The sequence below is a fragment of the Mastigoproctus giganteus genome, chromosome 9, assembly GCF_048544385.1.
Source record: "Mastigoproctus giganteus isolate SK-2022 chromosome 9, ASM4854438v1, whole genome shotgun sequence".
In the NCBI taxonomy this organism is placed as follows: domain Eukaryota; kingdom Metazoa; phylum Arthropoda; class Arachnida; order Uropygi; family Thelyphonidae; genus Mastigoproctus; species Mastigoproctus giganteus.
The window spans coordinates 217,739,288-217,762,927 of NC_143583.1; the positions used below are offsets into that span (position 1 = coordinate 217,739,288).

Sequence of the window (23,640 nt, forward strand, 5' to 3'; positions counted from 1 at the left end):
AAAACCATGTTGTGTCTGAGCTATAACTGAAGTCTTGTCTAGATGATCCTGCAGTGCTTCTTTAACCAGTGCCTCCAATAATTTTCCAGGAACAGAAGTCAAACTAACAGGTCTATAATTACTTGTGTCGCCCTTTGATCCTCCTTTGTGAATTGGGATCACATTTGCACATCTCCAGTCCATGGGTACTTGAGTCCAAGTACCCATGGACTGGAGTCCAAGGAAGCTCTCATAATTATGGTTAAGGGTTTGCTTACTTCCTTTGCTGCCACCTTTAATATAACTGGATAGATCCCATCCACCCCAGGTGCCTTTCTTGTATTTATCTTCAACAATTTCTCCTCCACTTTACTCTCAATTATTATAAGATTCTCTAGCTTACTGCCAGAGTTGAATACATTTCTGGCATTCCCCTCGCTGAATAACTCCTCATGTGTGAATGTCGATGCAAAATATTCATTCAGTTTGTTAGCTACCTGAGCAGGATCATCAACAGTTGACCCATCGATATCAAGTGGACCAATCTGATTCATCCCCTTCCTTCTAGAATTTACATAAGTAAAGAACTCTTTGCTATTTTTCTTTGCATCCCTTGCCAAAAATTTCTCGTAATCTGCCTTCGCCTACCTAACCTCCTTTGTAACTTGGCTACAGATCAACTTGTATGTATCATAGGCTTCTGTGTCACGTGTTAATTTGTATGTATCCCATGCATTTTTCTTCTCTGCCATATGTCTCATTAGTTCATCTGACATCCACTTAGGCCTAAACCTTGAACAATATTTATTAGTTGGTATGTAAAGCCTAGTAGCTTCCAAGATAAGTTCTTTGAATGCTTCCCATTTTGAATTTGCTGTTGGTAACATCATCAGTTGGTCCCACTGTATAGAATTTAAATACTGTCTCAGTCCATCGCAGTCGCCTTTACGAAAGCAATAACCCTTCCCTTTACCCCTCATGGTAGTTACCTCTTTGAGTAAATCCCACTTCAGCACACTGTGATCACTGCCACCTAGTGGTTCATTTATCTGCAGATTCTTAATGCATGAAGAATCACTGCTGATAATCAAATCAAGAGTATTACTCCCTCTAGTTGCCTCCCGAACATGCTGATGTAGAAAACAATCATCCAATAAATCCACAAAAGCCTTGCTAGTGTGTGAATCACCAGCCCCCAAATTCCAGTCAATATCTGGGAAATTAAAATCCCCCATTATAAGACTCTCTGATTTACTGGCCTACTCTATTTCCCTGTACAGTTTCTTATTATACTCATCAGAGTCATTAGGCCTATAGCACACTCCTACTCTCAATTTTGAGAGTAGTCACACCAAACTGACTCGACACTGCACTGTCCAGCAATGTCGACTGGCTTCACTTTCTTGGATTCTATGCATTTCTTAACTAATAGCATAACCCCTCCTCCCTTCCTATCCTGTCTATCCTTTCTGTAGACATTGTACTCCCCAAATTCCAGTTCTGCATTCCTTATGTCTGTGTAACACCACGTCTCTGAAATCCCCACAATATCTGCCTTTGATGTTTTGAGCAATACCTCAAATTCATCAAATTTATTTACTAAACTCCTAGCATTGGTGTATACGCAAGTATACATGCACCTGTTCTTTTTCTTAGCTACCCTAACACAACCTATGTGTTTATTTGTACCCCAATGATTCCCAGCAGTCTCTGAAATATCCTGCATCTTATTTTCCAGGCTGCGGCTCATTCCAATAGAAAGTGAATCTTGCTCATTCCAGTGCAAGAATCACTTTCACCTCTGCCAGTGGCTACTGTTAATCTATTAGTCCTTGTATCTTCCCAATCTAGCAGTTTTCCGACCCACCTAACACTGCGTCGATAGCATCAGCAAACATTCTTGCACCCTTTCTATTTAAGTGTATACTTCCATATTTTCTGTAGATACTTCCATGAGCACTGTTCTGAATTGATTTCTATAATTCCTACTCTATCTTCCAAACTAGTTCAAACACATGCCACAACCAGTCAAAATCCTTTTACTGTCCAACTTCAAACTCACAGCACCAACTTTTCTTCTTCCTCATTTACTCATTCAGCTTCCGTTTTCTGGAACAACCTTCCTTCATATGTATTTCCTGAAAATTACAATTTACTGAAATTGAAGTCCAGTGTCAATAAGTATCTTCTTTCATCTTCTCAACCTTCAGCCCATGCATGGTAGTAAATACTATCGGTTCTAATACAGTAGACTTTCAGAATAACAGCACCATCAGGAATTCAAGGTGTCATTATTTTGATTTTTCATTATCTGGAAAGTTTTATTTTTATTATATTTAATGCAGAACTAATGAGAACTAAATAAGAAATTGATTAAGAATGCAATTTTATTAACTACACATAAAAAATGTAAACACGTTGATGATCTAATGTTATATTCTATCATTAATATACTCCTGCTTATGCCCCATTCTTTTTTTATTTAAATTTTATATCAAATTTAGTCTGTGCGGGAATCCCCAGACTAAACGCACAATGATATCATCATTGTCATCCCCACACCAGGTGTAGGAGGCCTGGGTTTGATCTTGTCGATGATGCGAGGAATTTTTATGGGCTTTTTTCACTCAATGGCTGAGTTAGAAAGTCTCAAGTGTATATAGCAAAGTTTTTCCCCCCAGAAACTGGTTTTTCATTCAGCAAAACAGACAAATCGACGAGAAAACACACACAATTTACAGACACAATACACATTCTTAGCCACATGGTACAAGGAAGCCTGAGGCTTATGCTGCACCAGCTAAAAAAAAAAAAAAAAAAAAAAAAATTCCATTCCCACTTTAACCTGAGAGAGAGAGAGAGAGAGAGAGAGAGAGAGAGGGAGGGAGGGAGGGAGGGAGGGAGGGAGGGAGAAGTAGAAGGGACTCGCCAAGAAAGAGAAGAATGATGTTATCCAGCTCAGGACCCTAGGTTTGCCATGCCCATACTCACCAGATGTGAGCCCTTGGCACATGGGTATATGAATTAACTTCTGGGTGACCCTAATTTGGATTATATCAAGTTTGTTGCTAAGCTTTAATGTTGTTCTTTTCTTCTCTGTATGAGGTTTATTAACTTTAGAGGCCATAGTGAGGGGTTTTTAATTTAAAATAAATGCAAAACAGCGGTATAATCTGCAGTATCAGTACAGAATTCACTTTCAAAATAGTGAATGTAAACAAATCAGTAATCATGTGACGCCGTTTTGTTTTTTCGGCACTGCAAAACATCTGCACTGTATGTAAACATATGATCTCGATGTGCCGTTAGCTCGAATGTTCTGTTATTTGGAGTACCATTATTTCGATAGTCTATTGTACCTCTTGTGTTTGGGATTTTCATTAAAAAAAAAAAATGTGTTTTTTTTTTTTTTTTTTTTTTTTTTTTCACTCAGTTTTTAAGTGTATTTTTAGGATTTTCGTTATTAATTTCTTTTACGCTGTGCTTTGTATCACTACTGATTAAGTAATTAATCAGCCCACATGTTAAAATTCACATTTTCATGACTGGATGTAATAAGAAAATGTTTGATTAATGATCTTACATGATTTATAAAAATAATATATACAAGAAAATGCAATGAAAAATACAAAAGGAGCACAAAACACTGAACTACATTCAGATAAAATTTGTATAGCATAAAAATCTCTTCAACTATTACTCTTATCTTCAGCATTATTAGAGCTAACAAACTGATGCAATCGTATACTGGTTATTGCAGCTGATAATATTGCCAACCTTAGAAATATGTGTAAACATTATGAGTTGTTTATTGTAACTGGGCTATGAGATGGGGTGATGGTGGTGGGGGGGACAGAGATTTGGACACTGAAGTGCATATTGAAATTTATTAAGCAAACAAAGCAGCATGGAAGCCATTCTGGAGGAATGGTGATTCTGTTTCTGTTGATATAGATATACAGATTAGTTTTCATCTTATGCCACCTCAAATTCTCTTCTTTTATTACATAATGAAAATGACATTACATTTTGAATGTTTTAATGACAGTAAAAAAGGAATTGGATATAAAAAACAATTTTAATATCATAGATATAATATACATAGATATACATAGATTTCAGAAAATCTTTTGACACTATTCCACATACAAGATTGCTGTAGAATTTGGAACAGTGTGGCAGTGGCATTGCAAGTTTCACTGTGGCAATGGTAAGTTTCTGCTAAGGATAAGGGATGGTTGAAAAGTAAAGAGTGGTAATCAATGGGCACTGCTCTTCTTGATCTTCTGTTATTAGTGGAGTCCTTCAGAGTTAAGTGTTGTGTACCTTACTGTTTACAGTATTAAAAATGATATTAATGAATTCATATCAGGCTTAAAGTCTAATTTTGCATATTATACAAAGGTTGGCAGGGTGTCAGGTACTATTGCAGCAGGATCTGGAAAATTAGGCAGATGAGCTGAGAAGTGGCAATATTTAATAGTAACCAGTGTAATGCATTATGGGTAGCAGCAGTCCAAAATTAACATATCAACTGTGTAGGACCACATAGTACTCAGAGTAGTGGAGAATGAAATTGATCTATGGGCAATCATGCAGTCAGATAAGATGTTCTGTGAGTGGTGCAGACAGGCTGCCAGGACAGCTCATGAGGTTTTTACAATGATATACAGGAACTTTTATATATAGTATAACGTCCGTTATCCGGAAGTTAATTATCCTCAAGGTCATTTGTCCAGAATAATTTGAAAGGCTGATCTTTCTTCCTTTTTTTACGGTACAGTAAACTCCGATTATAGTGATCACGTTTGCAAATTGAATTTTGATTCTAATAAGCAAAAGATTGAGTTTACTACCCATTTATAACAGATTGTACAAACAAAAAGCCCAGTAAACCGAAAACTGCAATTTGATATTTTTCAAAGCACACTTCTGAAGTGCCTGCCACATAGAATTATAGAGGTCACAACCATAAAACTATAAAAACAAAGACACTACTGTGTTTTCTTGGAAACTATGAGCGAATTTCAGATTAGTTTAGCTCCAGATTTGGTAAGAATAATATCGGCCTGTAACTGTGCGATTTATTATTTTTCTCAATTTTTTTTACAGTAAAATGTGAACGAAAAGAAAATGCATAGTTTTAATATTGCAACAAAAAACAGAAATTATTAATACAATTAGAAAAGATGAAAATTTAGTAGGAAATCTCTCCAAAGAATTTAATGTGTGAGGGCTTCAACAATTTATGACATCAAGAAAAATTTCAATGCTATAACAGAATTTGGGTTGATTATGGATAGTGAAGGATGATCTAGCAGGAAAATACCGCTTTAGAGAGTGCACTTTATTATTATTTTATTTTATTTTTTTCTGAAGAAAAAAATAATAATAATAATAATAAAGGTGAACAAATGTCTGGCCCAGTGTTGTGTGGAAAAGCATTGGATTTTAATCAAAAATTAAGAGGTAATGAAGATTTTAAGGCACGCTTGGGTTGGCTGAAAAGCTTTAAACTGAGACACAGTATACATGAACTAGATATTCAAGGCAAGAAACTTTCTGCAGATGAATCGGCAGCAGTCCTTTGAAAAGTAAGTTTGCTTCAGTTATAGCAAATTATGAGAAAAACGTTTATAATGTTGATGAGATGGGCCTATTATTAGCATTAGCACTAGTAGAGGCATACAATGCAAGAAAGCAAGCTTATGCAGCATCAGCAAAAAGAAAAATAAAAAACCACTCCCATTTCACCCCTCCCTTCGTTCCAAATACCCGTCAAGCTCAGCCTTAAATTTATTTAGGCTATCAACTTCCACAACAAAGGATGGAAGTCTGTTCCACCAATCAACTACCTGCTGGCTAAATGCAAACTTCTGCACATCTATCCTACAACTGTCTTTCCTCAATTTGAAATTTATGCCCTCTCAGGTGATTATTCTGAGCAAGAGGAAGAATCCCATCAGCATTGAGCATACTCAAACCATTCAAGGCTTTATACACCTCTATCAGATCACCTCGCTGGTGCCTAGTCTCCAGACACTGTAATTTGCAAAACTTAAGCCTTTCTTCGTAAGAGCACCCCTTTGTTCCATTCACTAATCTTGTTGCCCTTCTCTGTACTCGTTCCAGCAGCTCTACATCCTTCTTGAAATGAGGCCTCCAGACTTGTATACAGTACTCTAGGTGTGGCCTGACCATTGCCTTATACAATGGAATAATCACCTCCTTATCCCTGCTAGAAAAATTCCTGTATATCTTTGACAAGACACCATGAGCTATTCTTGCAGACCATCTACACTGCTCAGAAAACTTCATATCTGCCTGCACATTTATGCACCAGGTCCTTTTCATTCTCTACCACTCTCAGTGTAGTACCACAGAGTTGATACATTAGCATTAGCATTAGTAGAGGCATTTGATGCAAGAAAGCAAGCTTATGCAGCATCAGCCAAAAAAAACCAAAAAAAAAACCAAATAAATAAAAAATAACCACTTCCACTTCACCCTTCTGACCGTTCGAAATACCTGTCCAGCTGAGCCTTAAACTTATTTAGGCTATCACCTTCCACAACAAGGGATGGAAGTCTATTCCAGCAACCAACCACCCGCTGGCTAAAGGCAAATTTCCTCACGTCTATCCTACATCTGTCTTTCCTCAATTTGAATTTATGCCCTCTCAGGTGATTATTCTGAGCGTGAGGAAGAATCCCATCAGCATTGAGCATGCTCAAACCATTCAGGCTTTATACACCTCTATCAGATCACCTCACCAGTGCCTAGTCTCCAGACACTGTAATTTGCAAAACTTAAGCCTTTCTTCGTAAGAGCACCCCTTTGTTCCATTCACTAATTTTGTTGCTCTGGGAGATACATTACTCTGGGGTTACTGCTTCTCATATGTATACATTTGTCAACGTTAAACATCATTTGCCACCTCTCAGCCCATCTGCTCAACTTTTCTAGATCCTGTTATCGCAGCGTACTGTCATTAGTGTCCTTACCAACCCTGCCAACCTTCGTATCATCTGCAAACATTAAACATTTGGACATTAAGCCTGATATACCATCATCAGTATCATTTATAAATACAGAAAACAATGGACCCAACACTGAACCCTGAGGGACTCCACTAATAAATCATTCCACGAAGAGCAGTGTCCATTGATTACCACTCTCTGTGTTTTTCCACTCAACCATCCCTTTATCCATAGCAGCAATTTGCCTCCAATGCTACACTGCTCCAATTTGTGCAGCAGTCTTCCATGTGACAGTATCAAAAGCCTTTCTAAGATCCAAATATATAATATCAAAGTTATTCCCTGCATCCAGTTCTTTTGTGACTGCATCATAGTATCCAATCAAATTGATCAGACAAGACTTCCCCCTTAACAAAACCATGCTGTGTCTGAGCTAGAACTGAAGTCTTGTCTAGATGATCCTGCAATGCTTCTTTAACCATTGCTTCCATTAATTTCCCTGGAACAGAAGTTAAACTAACAGATCTATAATTACTTGTGTCGCCCTTTGATCCTCCTTTGTAAATTTGGTCACATTTGCACATCTCCAGTCCATGATTACCTCCCCTGAGTCCAAGGAAGCTCTCATATTTATGGCTAAGGATTTGCTTACTTCTTTGCTGCCTCCCTTAATATAACTGGATAGATCCCATCCACCCCGGGTGTCTTTTTTCATGTTTATCTTCAACAATTTCTCCTCCACTTTCCTCTCAGTTATTATGGTACGCATTACTGAGAAAAATACCTGCTCTGTGGGCAAATATCATTGGGACACACAGATTGTGTGTCCCAATGATTTATTCTGCCCAAACACGATAGGAGGGAGTATATGATGAGAGCCTTGTCGATCAATTCGGCCCTGGAAAGATTGTGCAAGGCTCAAGGGGTAAAATTTTTTTCAGCCTGGACTGTACTTGTTAACAGGAGAGATTGCTTCTACAGGGATGGGATACACTTAAATAGAAAGGGTGCAAGAATATTTGCTGATGCTATTGAGGCAGTGTTAGGTGGGTCGGAAAACTGCTAGCTTGGGGGGAGACAAAGACCAATAGATTGACAGTAGCCACTGGCAGAGGTGAAAGAGATTCTTGCACTGCTTCTATTAGAATGAGCAGAAGCCTGGAAAACAAGATGCATGGTATTTCAGAGACTGCTGGGAGCCATTGCGGTACAAGTAAACACATGTGTTGTGTTAGGGTAGTTAAGAATAGGAACAGGTGCAGGTATACTTGCGTGTACACCAATGCTAGGAGTTTAGTAAATAAATTTGATGAATTTGAGGTATTGCTCAAAATATCAAAGGCAGATATTGTTGGGATATCAGAGACGTGGTGTCACACAGATATAAGGGATGCAGAACTGCAATTTGGGGAGTACAACGTCTACAGAAAGGATAGGAAGGGGGGAGGGGTTATGCTATTAGTTAAGAAACACATAAAAACCAAGGAAGTGAAGCCAGTCGACATCGCCGGACAGTGCAGTGTTGAGTCAGTTTGGTGTGACATAAGCATTGGGAGATCAAAATTGAGAGTAGGAGTGTGCTATAGGCCTAATGACTCTGATGAGTATAATAAGGAACTGTACAGGGAAATAGAGTGGGCCAGTAAATCAGAGAGTCTTATAATGGGAGATTTTAATTTCCCAGATATTGACTGGAATTTGGGGGCTGGTTACTCACACACTAGCAGGGCTTTTGTGGATTTATTGGATGATTGTTTTCTACATCAGCATGTTCGGGAGGCAACTAGAGGGAGTAATACTCTTGATTTGATTATCAGCAGTGATTCTTCATGCATTAAGAATCTGCAAATAAACGAACCGCTAGGTGGCAGTGATCACAGTGTGTTGAAGTGGGATTTACTCAAAGAGGTAACTACCATTAGGGGTAAAGGGAAGGGTTATTGCTTCCGTAAAGGCGACTACGATGGACTGAGACAGTATTTAAATTCTATGCAGTGGGACCAACTGATGATGTTACCAACAGCAAATTCAAAATGGGAAGCATTCAAAGAACTTATCTTGGAAGCTACTACGCTTTACATACCAACTAAGAAATATTGTTCAAGGTTTAGGCCAAAATGGATGTCAGATGAACTAATGAGGCATATGGCAGAGAAGAAAAATGCATGGGATACTTACAAATTAACACATGACACAGAAGTCTATGATAGATACAAGTTGATATGCAACCAAGTTACAAAGGAGGTTAGGCAGGCAAAGGCAGATTATGAGAAATCCTTGGCAAGGGATGCAAAGAAAAACAGCAAAGAGTTCTTTACTTATGTTACCTCTAGAAGGAAGGGGATGAATCAGATTGGTCCACTTGATATTGATGGGTCAACTGTTGATGATCCTGCTCAGGTAGCTAACAAACTAAATGAATATTTTGCATCGACATTCACACATGAGGAGTTATTCAGCAAGGGGAATGCCAGAGGTGTATTCAACTCTAGCAGTAAGCTACAGAATCTTGAAATAACTAGGAGTAAAGTGGAGGAGAAACTGTTGAAGATGAACACAAGAAAGGCACCCGGGGTGGATGGGATCTATCCAGTTATATTAAAGGAGGCAGCAAAGGAAGTAAGCAAACCCTTAGCCATAATTATGAGAGCTTCCTTGGACTCAGGGGAGGTACCCATAGACTGGAAATGTGCAAATGTGACCCCAATTCACAAAGGAGGATCAAAGGCTGACACAAGTAATTATAGACCTGTGAGCTTAACTTCTGTTCTAGGAAAATTAATGAAGGCACTGGTTAAAGAAGCACTGCAGGATCATTTAGACAAGACTTCAGTTATAGCTCAGACACAGCATGGTTTTGTTAAGGGGAAGTCTTGCCTGACCAACTTGATTGGATATTATGATGCAGTCACAAAAGAACTGGATGCAGGGAATAACTTTGATATTATATACTTGGATCTTAGAAAGGCTTTTGATACTGTTGCACATGGAAGACTGCTACACAAATTGGAGCAGTGTGACATTGGAGGCAAATTGCTGCTATGGATAAAGGGGTGGTTGAGGGGGAGAAGACAGAGTGGTAATCAATGGACACTGCTCATCGTGGACTAATGTTATTAGTGGAGTCCCTCAGGGCTCAGTGTTGGGTCCATTATTGTTTTCTGTATTTATAAATGATATTGATGATGGTATATCAAGCTTAATGTCCAAGTTTGCAGATGATACAAAGGTTGGCAGGGTTGTCAAGGACACTACTGACACTATGCTGCTGCAACAGGATCTGGAAAGGTTGAGCAGATGGGCTGAGAGGTGGCAAATGAAGTTTAACATTGACAAATGTAGAGTACTACACATGGGAAACAGCAACCCCAGAGCAACGTATCAACTCTGTGGTACTACACTGACAGTGGTAGAGAATGAAAGGGACTTGGGTGTGGTTGTGCAGGCAGATATGAAGTTCTCTGAGCAGTGCAGACGGGCTGCAAGAGTAGCTCATGGAGTATTGTCAATGATATACAGGAATTTTTCCAGCAGGGATAAGGAGGTGATTATTCCATTGTATAAGGCAATGGTCAGGCCACACCTAGAGTACTGTATACAAGTCTGGAGGCCTCATTTCAAGAAGGATGTAGAGCTGCTGGAACGAGTACAGAGAAGGGCAACAAGATTAGTGAATGGAACAAAGGGGTGCTCTTACGAAGAAAGGCTTAAGTTTTGCAAATTACAGTGTCTGGAGACTAGGCACCAGCGAGGTGATCTGATAGAGGTGTATAAAGCCTTGAATGGTTTAAGCATGCTCAATGCTGATGGGATTCTTCCTCTAGCTCAGAAAAATCACCTGAGAGGGCATAAATTCAAATTGAGGAAAGACAGATGTAGGATAGACGTGAGGAAATTTGCCTTTAGCCAGCGGGTGGTTGGTTGGTGGAACAGTCTTCCATCCCTTGTGGTGGAGGTTGATAGCCTAAATAAGTTTAAGGCTCAGCTGGACAGGTATTTGGAACGAACAGAGGGGTGAAGTGGAAGTGGTTTTTTTTTTTTTTTTTTTTGGCTGATGCTGCATAAGCTTGCTTTCTTGCATCAAATGCCTCTGCTAATGCTAATTGTCCATGCTCGTTATCGGTAAGTCGAAAAAACTGAGAACATTTAAATCTTTCTAATTTTCCTGTTTTGTATAAAAATCATCAAAAGGCCTGGATGGTTGTTTCTGTTTTCCCAGATTAGTTTATAATTTCTTTATTTAATTAATCTTAATTATTTAATTTAATTGTAATGTAAGATTAAATTTATTTAATCTTATCGGAAAAATGATCCATTAAATTTTCTTGTTCAAACTCACATTGATACGAATTTTAAAAAAAATTGAGAAGAATGTTAAAGTTAACCATAATATTAAAACCTAAAGATTACTGAAATACCACTAGAGTGATGTGGTTGGCAGAAAATAAAGGTGGGGATGGAGTTTCTGAGGAAGTCAAAAGGAACTTATTTATTGAGTCTTTGCAAAATATAAACAAATAAAATATAGTTTATAAATATACATTTAAATTCTTCTTGTTATTCAACTTAGGGTGTCTGAGACTTTCATGATCATAGAGATCCCAGTCAATTCCACCGCACATGTAATCACGAGTCGGCTGTATTTATGTAAAACATAATTAAAAAATAATATTCTAAAACAAATGCTGAATTATAGTTATTATGGTATTGAAAATCTTTGTCTAGTAGGTACTTCAAAAGATAAATAAATAATGCTAAATAATTAAAGTAAATAAAATAAAAATATTTTAATAAAAGTAATTTAATGATTTCTTTAATGATTTTTTTAGGGAGCTACAGGATCTATGGGACCGACTGGAATGGTAAATACTAATAAAAAATTTTTTATACAGTTCTGGAAAATTTTTCATGACTAGAGATGCTGATTGATGTTACAGGTGCTAATTTATTGCTTTAACAATAGAGTAGAGCAAAGAAACACATAGATATAAAAATCAATGAGTTATTTACAACAGTGGCAGCATAGCTATACATTTTACATTAAGACCATTCATGTTTTTCTTGCTCTCTTTGCCTTCTTTCTTTAACTTGGGTTTCTTCCTCTCTGCTTTCTCAATTTTTCTCCTCGTGTTTTTATCTCACATCAGATGCTTCATTATATTGCAAGAAAATCATTTCCTTGTTGTTATTCACTTCAGTTTTGAAAAATGATTCCAAGAAAGCAAACTAAAATACCTTATTTCACTTTCACTGACATCACTTACTAATTTTTCAAAATTATTCACTAATCAAGTTGAGATAAATTTCCCACCTTCACGACACTAGGTTATAAGTTCTAGGTGCAAGATGATTTGTTCTCAGTTAATGGTTGTTCTTTGTGAGATTCTACTTTTTGCACAGTATTTGTGTCGTGTAAGATTAATATCCTTATAATTGTGAAAATAATCTGGATGACTTCTGTTACGTAAGTAGAGAAGTCACATTAGCTTCAAGAAGCATCCCTTAACCCGAGCCATAAAAAAAGGTCTACTTCTTGTACTTTGGGTGTAAAATAGGTGACCAGGACAAGAACTGAGCTCCCCACATATGTTGCACTACCTATTCATCAAAACTCAATGCGTGGGTGAATCGAAAGGGACCATTTTATGCCTGTCACAGTGCCTACGATATGGAGGGAGCCGACAAATCATGACACAGACTGTTACTTCTGCATGGTGCCTCTTATTAGAAAAGGGATGACAGTGAAGAAAAAGTGACAGTGACATACCCAAATATACCATTTTGGTATGTCTCCTTCAGGCATGGGATGAATTTGCAATTCATCCCATGCCTGAAGGTGAAGTACTACCACTCAACTGTTTTTCTGTACTCTGATGAAGATGAACTTGATATACACGAAGAAGTACAGCAGCCGGATATGTCAAGGGATCCATCATTTTGTCCAAACCTTTATCCTTTTGAACCATATAAGATCACAGAAAGTGAGCTTAATTACCTCGTCAGGGATCTTGAACTGCAGAAGAATAAGGCAAAGCTTTTGGCATCGAGGCTACAACAGGGGAATCTTCCAGATCAGGGCCTGGCAAACTATGGCCTGTAGGTCAAATCCAGCCCTTTACCTGTTTTTGTATGGCCCACAAGCTAAGGATGGTTTTTACTTTTTTAAATGGTTGAAAAAAAATCAAAAGAAGAATTATATTTTGTGACAATGTGAAAATTTTATGAAATTAAAATTTCAAAATTTCAGTGTCCATGAATAAAGTTTTATTGGAACACACCCACCCTCAATCCTTTACGTATTGTCTATGGCTGCTTTGCGTTGCAACAGCAAAGTTGAGTAGTTGCGACAGAGACCATATGTGGCGCTCTCATCGCTTCACACTACAAATCATAGTGATGCAGTGATAACTTGACGGAATTTTGAGTGACATGCATTTCACCCTACCGTGACATTTTATTTTTATTTTATTACCAGTGCAGCCCCATCATGTCATAACAGGAAAAGAAGAGAAAATTAGACTTTGAATGTTCTGTGGAGTGTGGATTATTTTGTTATCGAATTAAATGCCAAAGATTGTGTTTATTATGCAATGACATTATAGTGGTGCTAAAAGAATGCAATATACTAAGCACTTATCACAATACAGGCAGGCCTTGCATAACGCGAGTTCGATTAATGCAATTTTCAGTTAACACTATTTGAAAAATTATACCACTTTTCACTTTACACGATGCAAATTTACAGTTAACACGATCTTTTTTTTTTTTTTTTATGTGATAGTCGAAAAAGATTTGAATCGCACGTTAAGCTTACTGCGAGTTGTACGGTCAATAAACAAGCGTTTGCCTGCTGCCCACCTCGGTGTGTTCCATCAACCATCGGAAGAAGAAGACGTGTTGCTTGTTTGTCTCCTGCTAATAAAGTCAATGCACACTTGCATAAAAATTCAAATTTTTAAATGAGCCAGATGAAAATGTTACCACGAAGGAGATAACGGTAAAAGAATTAGATGAAATCTTTTGTATCGCAGAGAACCTCAAACAAAAGGTTTGAGGCTTTCTGCGATATTTATCTCGCCAGGGCCCAGAGAAGATTGTTGTCGACTATCGGAAATTGATTGATGAAAAGAGAAAGTCAACATTGTTCAAATATGCAAGAATATTTGCTGATGCTATCGAGGCAGTGTTAGGTGGGTCGGAAAACTGCTAGCTTGGGGGGAGACAAAGACTAATGGATTAACAGTAGCCACTGGCAGAGGTGAAAGAGATTCTTGCACTGCTTCTATTGGAATGAGCAGAAGCCTGAAAAACAAGATGCAGGATATTTCAGAGACTGCTGGAAGTCATTGTGATACAAGTAAACACATGGGTTGTGTTAGGGTAGCTAAGAATAGAAACAAGTGCAGGTATAGTGACAAATAAATAAATATCTGTTAATAAATAAATAAATATCTGTTAATAAATAAATAAATATCTGTTAAAATAAATATCTGTTTAAATAAATATCTGTTAAAGTGCAGGTATACTTGCGTGTACACCAATGCTAGGAGTTTAGTAAATAAATTTGATGAATTTGAGGTATTGCTCAAAACATCAAAGGCAGATATTGTTGGGATATCAGAGACGTGGTGTCACACAGATATAAGGAATGCAGAACTGGAATTTGGGGAGTACAATGTGTATAGAAAGGATAGACAGGACAGGAGGGGAGGAGGGGTTATGCTATTAGTTAAAAAACACATAAAATCCAAGGAAGTGAAGCCAGTCGACATTGATGGACAGGGCAGTGTCGAGTCAGTTTGGTGTGACATAAGCATAGGTAAATCAAAATTGAGAGTAGGAGTGTGCTATAGGCCTAATGACTCTGATGAGTATAATAAGATACTGTACAGGGAAATAGAATGGGCCAGTAAATCAGAGAGTCTTATAATGGGAGATTTTAATTTCCCAGATATTGACTGGAATTTGTGGGTTGGTCACTCACACACTAGCAGGGCTTTTGTGGATTTATTGGATGATTGTTTTCTACACCAGCATGTTCGGGAGGCAACTAGAGGGAGTAATACTCTTGATCTGATTATCAGTAGTGATTCTTCATGCATTAGGAATCTGCAGATAAAGGAACCACTGGGTGGCAGTGATCACAGTGTGCTGAAGTGGGATTTACTCAAGGAGGTAACTACCATCAGAGGCAAAGGGAAGGGTTTTTGCTTTCGTAAAGGCGACTATGATGGTCTGAGACAGTATTTAAATTCTATACAGTGGGACCAACTGATGATGTTACCAACAGCAAATTCAAAATGGGAAGCATTCAAGGAACTAATCTTGGAAGCTACCAGGCTTTACATACCAACCAAGAAATATTGTTCAAGGTTCAGGCCTAAATGGTTGTCAGATGAACTAATGAGACATATGGCAGAGAAGAAAAAGGCACGGGATACATACAAATTAATGGGTGACATGGAAGCCTATGATAGATATAAGTTGGTCACAAAGGAGATTAGGCAGGCAAAGGCAGATTATGAGAAATCCTTGGCAAAGGACGCAAAGAAAAACAGAAAAGAGTTCTTTACCTATTTAAACTCAAGAAGGAAAGGGATGAATCAGATTGGTCCACTGGATGTTGATGGTTCAACAGTTGAGGATCCTGCTCAGGTTGCTAACAATCTAAACGAGTATTTTGCATCTACATTCACACATGAGGAGTTATTCAGGAAGGGGAATGTCGTAGGTGAAGTAAACATTGGCAGTGAGCTAGATTATTTTCTAATAACTGAGAGGAAAGTGGAGGAGAAATTGCTGAGGATAAACATAAAAAAGGCACCAGGGGTGGATGGGATCTATCCAGTTATATTAAAGGAGGCAGCAAAGGAAGTAAGCAAAACCCCCTAGCCATAATTATGAGAGCTTCTTTGGACTCAGGGGAGGTACCCATGGACTGGAGATGTGCAAATGTAACCCCAATTCACAAAGGAGGATCAAAGGCTGACTCAAGTAATTACAGACCTGTTAGTTTAACTTCGGTTCCAGGAAAATTAATGGAGGCACTGGTTAAAGAAGCACTGCAGGATCATCTGGACAAGAATTCAGTTATAGCTCAGACACAGCATGGTTTTGTTAAGGGCAGGTCTTGTCTGACCAATTTGATTGGATACTATGATGTAGTCACAAAAGAACTGGATGCAGGGAATAATTTTGATATTATATATTTGGATCTTAGAAAGGCTTTTGATACTGTTGCGCATGGAAGACTGCTGCACAAATTGGAGAAGTGTGGCATTGGAGGCAAATTGCTGCTATGGATAAAGGGATGGTTGAGTGGCAGAAGACAGAGAGTCGTAATCAGTGGACACTGCTCAACGTGGACTAATGTTATTAGTGGAGTTCCTCAGGGTTCAGTGTTGGGTCCATTGTTGTTTTCTGTATTTATAAATGATATTGATGATGGTGTATCAGGCTTAATGTCCAAGTTTGCAGACGATACCAAGGTTGGCAGGGTTGTTAAGGACACTACTGATACTATGCTGCTGCAACAGGATCTGGAAAGGTTGAGCAGATGGGCTGAGAGGTGGCAAATGAAGTTTAACATTGACAAATGTAAAGTACTACATATGGGAAACAGTAACCCCAGATCAACGTATCAACTCTGTGGTACTACGCTGACAGTGGTAGAGAATGAAAAGGACCTGGGGGTAATTGTGCAGGCAGATATGAAGTTCTCTGAGCAGTGCAGATGAGCTGCAAGAGTAGCTCATGGTGTCTTGTCAATGATATACAGGAATTTTTCTAGCAGGGATAAAGATGTGATTATTCCCTTGTATAAGGCATTGGTCAGGCCACACCTTGAGTACTGTATACAGGTCTGGAGGCCTCATTTCAAGAAGGATGTAGAGCTGCTCGAACGAGTACAGAGAAGGGCAACAAGATTAGTGAATGGAACAAAGGGTTGCTCTTACGAAGAAAGGCTTAAGTTTTGCAAATTACAGAGCCTGGAGACTAGGCATCGGCGAGGTGATCTGATAGAGGTGTATAAGGCTTTGAATGGCTTGAGCATGCTCAATGCCGATGGGATTCTTCCTCTTGCTCAGAATAATCACCTGAGAGGGCATAAATTCAAATTGAGGAAGGATGGATGTCGGATAGATGTGCGGAAATTTGCCTTTAGCCAGCGGGCAGTTGGTTTGTGGAATAGACTCCCATCGCTTGTTGTTGAAGTTGATAGCCTAAATAAATTTAAGGCTCAGCTGGACAGGTATTTCGAACGAACGGAGGGGTGAAATGGGAGTAGTGGTTGTTTTTTTTTTTTTTTTTTTTTTTTTTGGCTGATGCTGAATAAGATTGCTTTCTTGCATCATATGCCTCTACTAATGCTAATGCTAATATTTCCGCAACAGTCATTTCTTTATTGTGTATTGTATGTCAGAAGTTCCCAAACTTTCTCGGTTCACGGCGCCCTTAGTGTCTCAGTAATTTTTTCAAGGTGCTCCCAGACCAAAAGAAATACCTAACAGTTCCATTTAGTAGTTAGGTGCAAACAACTTAATAAGAAATGCTGAAACTGTGAACTACCTCGAGCTAGTAGTTCGCGCGGTGTCCGACAGATCTCGAGTATCACTGTGTTACCCTCGAAAATTTTAAATATTACACGGCGCACAGTTTAAGAACTGCTGTTTTATGCAATAAACATTTAATTCCATAATTATTTTCTTTATCTTTTACATTGTATACAGTTAAAAAGTTATTTAAAAAGTATTTTTAAAATTCTTTATGGACATTCCAGAAGGTCAAGGACCAAATAATTTTTCCTATTGATTATATTCGATTAACATGTTTCCGTTTTGCATGATGCGCTCGTGGGATGAATTAATCGTGTTAATCGAGGTCAGCCTGTATTCTCAACCCACAGGAAAGCAACAGTTAGAAAAATTTTAAATGGAATATCTCATCACAGCAGAATTTCTTCGCAAAAATAAAAATGAGGCTGCAACCAAAGTAAGTTTCTGAGTAACTCATTTGTTAGCCAAGCAAGGAAAGCCATTTACAGAGTGAGTTAATTAAATCGTGTTTGATTACAGCAGCTGAAGAAATGTGTCCCAAGAAAATAGATTTGTTTAAGACTATTAGCCTTTCGGCGAGAACAGTTGCTCGAAGAGTTGAGGTCATTGGGAGCAACATCAGTAGTCAATTAAAAAACAAGGCAAATGATTTCGAGTAATTTTCCTTGGTCTTGATGAGTCAACAGATATTTCCGACACTGCTCAGCTGTTGTTGTTGTTTATTGAAGGAGTCAATGCCAAGTTTTTTTTTTTTTTTTTTTTTTTTTTTTATGAAAAAAGTTTGAAATGACCGAAGAATTAGCTTTTATGAATAGTCTGCATGGAACAACTCCAGGCGAGAATATTTTTAAAGAAGTTGAGAAAACACTAATTCAGTACAATACGAAGTGGAATCTGCTAAGCTGTATTACAACTGATGGTAGTAAAAATGTGTGGAGAAGGAAAAGGCTTAGTTGGACAAATTTATGAAGCTTGTGAAAATGCAAGGTGTTTAAAGCCTATGATTATTCATTGTATTACTCATCAGCAGATACTTTGTGGAAAATATTTGAATCTGTCGTGTATCATTGAACCAGTAGTGTCAATGGTGAACTTCATTCGCTCTCGTGGACTTAACCATTGTCAGTTCCAAGAATTTTATCAGAAACAGAAGCTGAATATCCTGAATTGTCCTACCAGCAGTTTGATGATTTAGCAGTGGTAAAGTTTTATTACAATTTTTTGAGCTCAGGGCCGAGATTGAAATTTTTCTGAACAAGAAGAACTGCCCTCAACCACTATTATCAAACACTGAAAGGCTTTGGAAATTAGCTTTTGCTGCAAACTTGATAATGTATCTTAATGAATTCAACCTAAAATTACAAGGCAAAACAGCGCTTATACGTGAAACTTATACTGCGCTGAAGTCATTTCAATGACAACTAACGCTTTTTGAATCACAAGTAATGTTATGCTGCTTTATACACTTTTTGTGCTGTCAAAAGTTAAAACAAAAAAGTGAGATCTCCATTCCCATACAAATTTGCTCAGACAACATATTTTCCGAGCTCAAACTATAGTTCCAGTTGTGTTTTTCGGACCTCGATACAAGTGCAAAATAAATTAGCATATTTCAAAATCCATTTAACTGTGCAGTTGAGGAGCTTCCACCTAACCTTCAATATTGGAAGTGATTAATCTGCAATGTAATGACATGCTAAAAGGAAATATCAAGAGAAGAATCTAATAAAATTCTATAAATGCCTTCCAAGTGACGAATATGCTCAATTGAAATCATATGCTCATGGATTGATATCAATACTTGGCACTACATATCTGAGTGAAAAGACATTTTCAAAGATGATACATAAAATCTCATTACAGATTAGCATTAACAGATGAACATTTGCAATTGATTTTGATGACAGGGAACACTAACTGCAATTATCATCCTCACTAACAGAAGATATATTGTGAATGATGTTACCATCCTGCATAAGGTAAATGTTGGAAGTGATCACAGAATGGTAAGATCTGCAATGTAATGCACTTGATATAGATGTAGGAAAGGAAAGGAAAAAACTGACTTGAGTAAATAATACAAAGGTCTTTGAGATAACAGAAGAGGAGAAAAAGCAGTGTCTACTGGAACTTAAGAACAAGTTTGAGCTTCTGCAGACTGCTCGGGACCAAGATATCGACAAGGAATATTACAACTTTCTGAAAGTGATAAAGCCCAAGAAACCTATAGGGAAAAAGAAATCCAAAGAAGAAAAAATTAGTCAAGAAACACTTATGATGAACTGAAGGCGAAAAATGAAGAGCAAGATAAACACTGACAAGGAAAAAATTGAGTATACTGAGTTATGCAAAGCCATTAGAAAGAGACTCAGAGAGGACATAGGAAGATTTAACACAAGAAAAGTAGAACAAGCATTAAGGGAAAACAAAGGATTTAAATCAACAGCCATGAGCAGTACAGAAAGACAAATGATACTGAAGCTGAAGAATAGCGATGGTGTACTTATAAACAGCAGAGAAGGCATAATTCAAATAGCAGAAGACTACTATAGAGAATTATACAAGGAGGAGGGAATGATGCCAGCAGTGAGGAAGATGGATTGCAAATTAGCAACACATACGACATACTCGATATTCTTCCTAATGAGGTGGAACATGCATTGAAGAAAATGAAGAATCAGAAAGCCCCAGGGGAAGATGAAGTTACTGTAGAGTTGTTAAAATTGGGAGGAAGAGACATAACACAAAAACTGGCATCTATTACTAACAGAAAGAATACTTGATGAGAATCATCCGAAAGAGCAAGCTGGCTTTAGGACAGGATTCTCAACTATGAATCACCTTCACGTAATATCACAGCTAATGGAGAAAGCAAATGAATATAAAACACCATTATGCCTGGCATTTGTGGATTATGAAAAGGCATTTGACTCCATACAGCATAAGGCAATGTTTTGGGCACTGGAAAGACAAGGCATAGATACCCCACATATTATGATTTTGAATAAAATATATGAGAATGCTACCTCCTTTATTGGACTAGACAGAGATAGTAGAAAATTTAAAATTGAGAAAGGAGTTCGACAAGGAGACACAATGTCTCCGAAGCTGTTTACTGCTGCCCTTGAGGAAGCTTTCAGAAGATTAGACTGGTCGCAGAAAGGAGTCAATGTGAACGGAGTCAATGTGAAAGGAGTCAATGTGAAACCTAAACCATTTACAATTTGCAGTTGACATTGTGGTCATAAGCCACGATCCCAAAGAATTAGAGGAAAATCTTAATCAGTTATGCACAGTTAGTAAGGATTTTGGACTAAAGATGAATATGGCTAAAACAAAAGTAATGATGAACAAGTATGCCACAGAAAGGAAAATTATGAAGGAAGGAGCAGTAATTGAAAAGGTGGAGTCATATACTTATCTGGGACAAGTTATTAGCTGTAATAATGATAAATCGCTGGAAGTCAAGAGAAGAATAAATTTTGGGTGGATAGCATTCAGGAAATATACTGAAGAGCATTATTACAAGTTATTAGCTGTAATAATGATAAATCGCTGGAAGTCAAGAGAAGAATAAATTTTGGATGGATAGCATTCAGGAAATATACTGAAGAGCAATATCCCAGTTTGTCTGAAACATAAAATAATGAACCAATGTATACTCCCAACCATGACTTATGGAAGTGAAACTTGGGCACTCACCAAAAGAATGGAAGAGAAGCTGAGAACTACACAGAGAAGAATGGAATGAATTAAAATGGGAATCAGACTGTTAGATAAGAAGAGAAACACATGGATTAGGCAGCTAACTCAAGTAAAGGACATTCTTATCAAAACTAAAGAACTAAAATGGTCTTGGGCAGGACACATAGCTCAAAGACATGATGACAGATGGACTAAGAAAATAACAGAATGGTACCCAAGAGGAGCTGGAAGAAAACCTGAAAGACAAAGGCGGAGATGGATAGATGAAATTCATGAGTTTGTGGGTAGTAAATGGATGGCCAGTGCTCAAAATAGAAGGAACTGGAAAGTTGCTGGAGAGGCCTTCATCCTGCAGTGGATTGAAAATGGCTGATGATGATGATGAACCGCAATTAAGCGAAATATTTTTCCAAAAAAAAAGAATTCCATTTTTCTCATTAGTAGACCTGCATTCCAAAAAATTATACTCAATTATTATAATTATATTTTGAATTTTGTTAATAAAAAAATTTGTGGAAATTCGTTTTTCTGTTATTATATAAGTACCTTCATAATATTCTTGATTTTTCCTCTTGGCCCGCAAAGCCTAAAATATTTACTATCTGGCCCTTTACAGAAAAAGTTTGCTGACTCCTGTTCTAGATCATTTTGTGAAAGTGATAACATTTCATACTTGAAATAAAGACTATGATAAATTCTATCAAACAGAGGTGAACTCACTGTTTGTAAGGATGTTGATGGTCTAATGGCAGCAATGAACACGAGGCATGTACCCAAAGAATGGTACATGCTTTATAGACGTTCTAAGGTTAGCCTTAAGACTGTGTTGTTACACAATGGAAATATGCTGCCTTCAATTCCTCTTGTGTATGCTGTCCACAAAAAAAAAAGAAACATATGCAAACATGGAGCACATCTTCTTAGGACATCCTCTACACTCTCAGAAGTAGGAGTGAGAGATATGTGGTGATTTATGTGGTAATTGCCATTTTATTAGAACTACAAAAGGATTATACTAAGTATTGTTGCTTTCTCTGCGAGAAATGAACAATACTTAAACCAGAAATGTTATCATTATTTTCAACACTTCGAATTTTCCTACATCAGTTAAAGCTGGTTACCTTTCCTGTTAGATCCATCCATATATTTCAAATCCACTCAGATGCTTTAAATGCCAGAAGTATGGTCATTCTCAAACAGCATCCTGTTGCCTCGTGTGGCTCACCAGACCACTCGCAAACTGAATGTACATCAGCAGTGCCAAAGTGTCCCAACTGCCAGAGTGCTCACCCCTGCATATTTCAGAACTTGTGAATCATAGAAAATGGGAAAGAAAATACTGAAGTACAAGGTAGAGAAAAATGTCTCATACTAAGAAGCACAAAAACAGATATTAAAAGTGATGCCATCCAAATCTTATTCTGATGCAGTCAAAAACAATAAAGAGTTCTCAGCACAGACCAATATTACAATTCCTCCTATAGCTCTTTCTTAATGGACTAAATCATTCCTCACAAATGATGAGATATTGACAGCAACAAAGATGATACAAAGCTAATACAAAGCCAACCAAGCAGCACCAAGACAATGCCCCCAAATCAGGAACTTTAACTATGGAAAATAATGCAAATCCTACCCAGAATAAACTTTCTTTTTTTTTATGAAAACCCCAAACACGAGAGGTATTAGAACTATAGAAGTTAGTTGGTGCTTGGGTTGGAGGTTGAGAAGACAAAAGAAGATATTAGCTTCAACTTCTGTAGACTAATTTTCAGGAATTATGTATGAAAGAAGGTCGGTCCAGAAAATGGCAGTTGAATGAATAAACGCGGAAGATGAAAAGTTGGTTCTGTGATTTTGAATTTGGACAGTAAATGGATATTGGCTGGGGGCGGCATGTGTTCGGACTCTTTTGAGAGAGAGAGAGAGAGCGGGAATTATAGATGCCAATTCAGAAGAACATTGCCCGTGGAAGTATCTGTAAAAAAGGCATGCAGCAGAAACAATACGTCTACGAGACAGAGAGTGGAGAGACTGTTAGAGAGGAGTCATTAATTAAACTAACTGCCCTCTTCTGAATGGAATCTAGAGGCCTGAGAGAGATTTTTGGGGCACCACCCCAGATGTGGGAACAATATTCCATGTTAGGGCAGATTTGAGATTTGTACAGAGTGAACAGATTTGTACAGCTGTTTAAAAGAAAGTAATGCTGAGAGCAAAAGAGAAAACCAAGTTTTTCAGATGCAGAGGAAGCAATATTTGTAATGTGCTTGTGCCAAGAGAGATTAGAAGTCAGAGTAATCCCCAAAAGAGGTATATCATCTTTCCTAGAAATCAGTGTCACCAAAGATAAGCATAGGAGCAGAAGAATCATTTTTGTGAAATATAAGCCAAGACTGAGTTTTAGAAGGATTGAAATT

General features: G+C 37.7%; 1 protein-coding gene across 2 annotated transcripts in view; it reads left to right on the forward strand.

Annotated features, from left to right (window-relative positions):
• LOC150081124 (uncharacterized) overlaps positions 1-23,640 on the forward strand; it is a 1,253,880-nt gene that overhangs the window by 1,078,134 nt on the left and 152,106 nt on the right. For both annotated transcript variants that reach the window (XM_090381132.1, XM_090381131.1), the window contains exon 35: positions 11,789-11,821. In XM_090381132.1, coding sequence (XP_090237258.1) covers positions 11,789-11,821 — 33 coding nt within the window. The remainder of the gene's footprint in view (positions 1-11,788; positions 11,822-23,640) is intronic.